The sequence below is a fragment of the Etheostoma spectabile genome, chromosome 24, assembly GCF_008692095.1.
Source record: "Etheostoma spectabile isolate EspeVRDwgs_2016 chromosome 24, UIUC_Espe_1.0, whole genome shotgun sequence".
Classification (NCBI taxonomy): domain Eukaryota; kingdom Metazoa; phylum Chordata; class Actinopteri; order Perciformes; family Percidae; genus Etheostoma; species Etheostoma spectabile.
Window position 1 is genome coordinate 793,516 of NC_045756.1, and position 1,564 is coordinate 795,079.

General features: G+C 37.0%; 1 protein-coding gene across 1 annotated transcript in view; it reads left to right on the forward strand.

Moving 5' to 3' along the window:
- crfa4 (cytokine receptor family, class I receptor 4) overlaps positions 1–1,564 on the forward strand; it is a gene marked incomplete in the record, with an annotated part of 57,612 nt that overhangs the window by 52,863 nt on the left and 3,185 nt on the right. The window contains 2 exon segments of the mRNA XM_032505961.1: positions 417–499; positions 1,470–1,539. Coding sequence (XP_032361852.1) covers positions 417–499; positions 1,470–1,539 — 153 coding nt within the window.

Below are 1,564 nucleotides of genomic sequence, written 5' to 3' on the forward strand. Positions count from 1 at the left end.
TGTGTGTGTGTGTGTGTGTGTGTGTGTGTGTGTGTGTGTGTGTGTGTGTGTAATCATAGGTTTACCCGTTTAAAGCAGTGATTACCTTTTATGAGTTGGCATTCTGTCAGAATACACACATAGTGTATATATATGTCTATGTAAATACACACAACCACACACACACCCCACGCACGCACACACACACCCCCCACACACACACACGCACACACACACACCCCCCACACACACACAGTTGATTATGTGATTAGTTGGAATGATGAAAAGCATGTTATTTCTGGAGAGCTGACTGATGACTTATCATTCTCACTCGTGTGTGTGTGTGTGTGTGTGTGTGTGTGTGTGTGTGTGTGTGTGTGTGTGTGTGTGTGTGTGTGTGTGTGTGTGTGTGTGTGTGTTTAAAACCTGCAGCTAAGCTCCTGGTGCTGATTCTGGTGACGGGAGTCGGGGTCGTGGCTCTGCTGATCGTTGCCTTCGGCATCGTTCCACAAAGCAAGAGGTGAGGAAGCGTTCACACGCTTTTTATATTTAACCCTCGTGTTGTCCTCGGGTCACATTTGACCCGTTTTAAGTTTTTTTTATCACCAAAAATGGGTGTTTGAAATAAGCTCTGACATTAGAAATATTAGAAATATCAAATAACTTTGGAAAAAACACCTAAAAAGCACTCACAACATTGAAAAAGAGACAAAAATGTCAGAAAATGAGATAATGGTTGCCGGGAAGACACTAAAGGTGAATGGGGGGAATGTTTTAATTAAGTTGGTGACTTACAGTAAACTTCACACGCTTTTTATTTCAAATTTGACCCGTTTTACGTTCTGTAATCCCAAAAAATAGGCGTTTTGAAATAAGCGCTTAAAACGTCAACATTAGAAATAACAAATAACTTTGGAAAAATCATCAAGAAAGCACCCGCAACATTTGAAAAGAGACAAATATGATGGAAAAAGTGATAAATGTGAAGAGGGGAAATACTTTAACTTTTAAAGATCGCCATAAAACTTCATAAGTTGATGACTTACAATATGACATGTTTTCATTTGTAATTAAGTTTTCTAAAATGTGTTTAAATGTGCAAATAAAGAAGAAGGTCTCCTTTGTGAAGAAAGTGAAGCTTTTTCTTTATATAGATATACTTTGCAGACATCTTGATTCATTTTGTTAAAATATTAGAGTAAAAAGGGAGTTCTGAGTGTCTCTTTTTATCAGGAAATACTAAATAAAAATGACTCTCTTCATGTTTTTATGAATGAAAAGTTGTAGAAATCAGGCTGTGAATGTTATGTGAACAAAGCCCTGTGGAAAAGGTCTCAGAATATATACATATATATATATATATATATATATATATAAATGAAATAAATAACAAAAAACCTTAAAATGTGGCTATAAAGATTGTACACAGGTGTAAAAGAAAATGAGAATAATACTAATAATCTGATACTTCCTGTCTTCACGTTTTTCAGAATAAAAGACTACTTCCTGCCGCCTATTCCAAAGCCGCGAATCCTCGGCATTGACCCACTGCTCCTGAAGGTAGCACACACGCACACACACACAC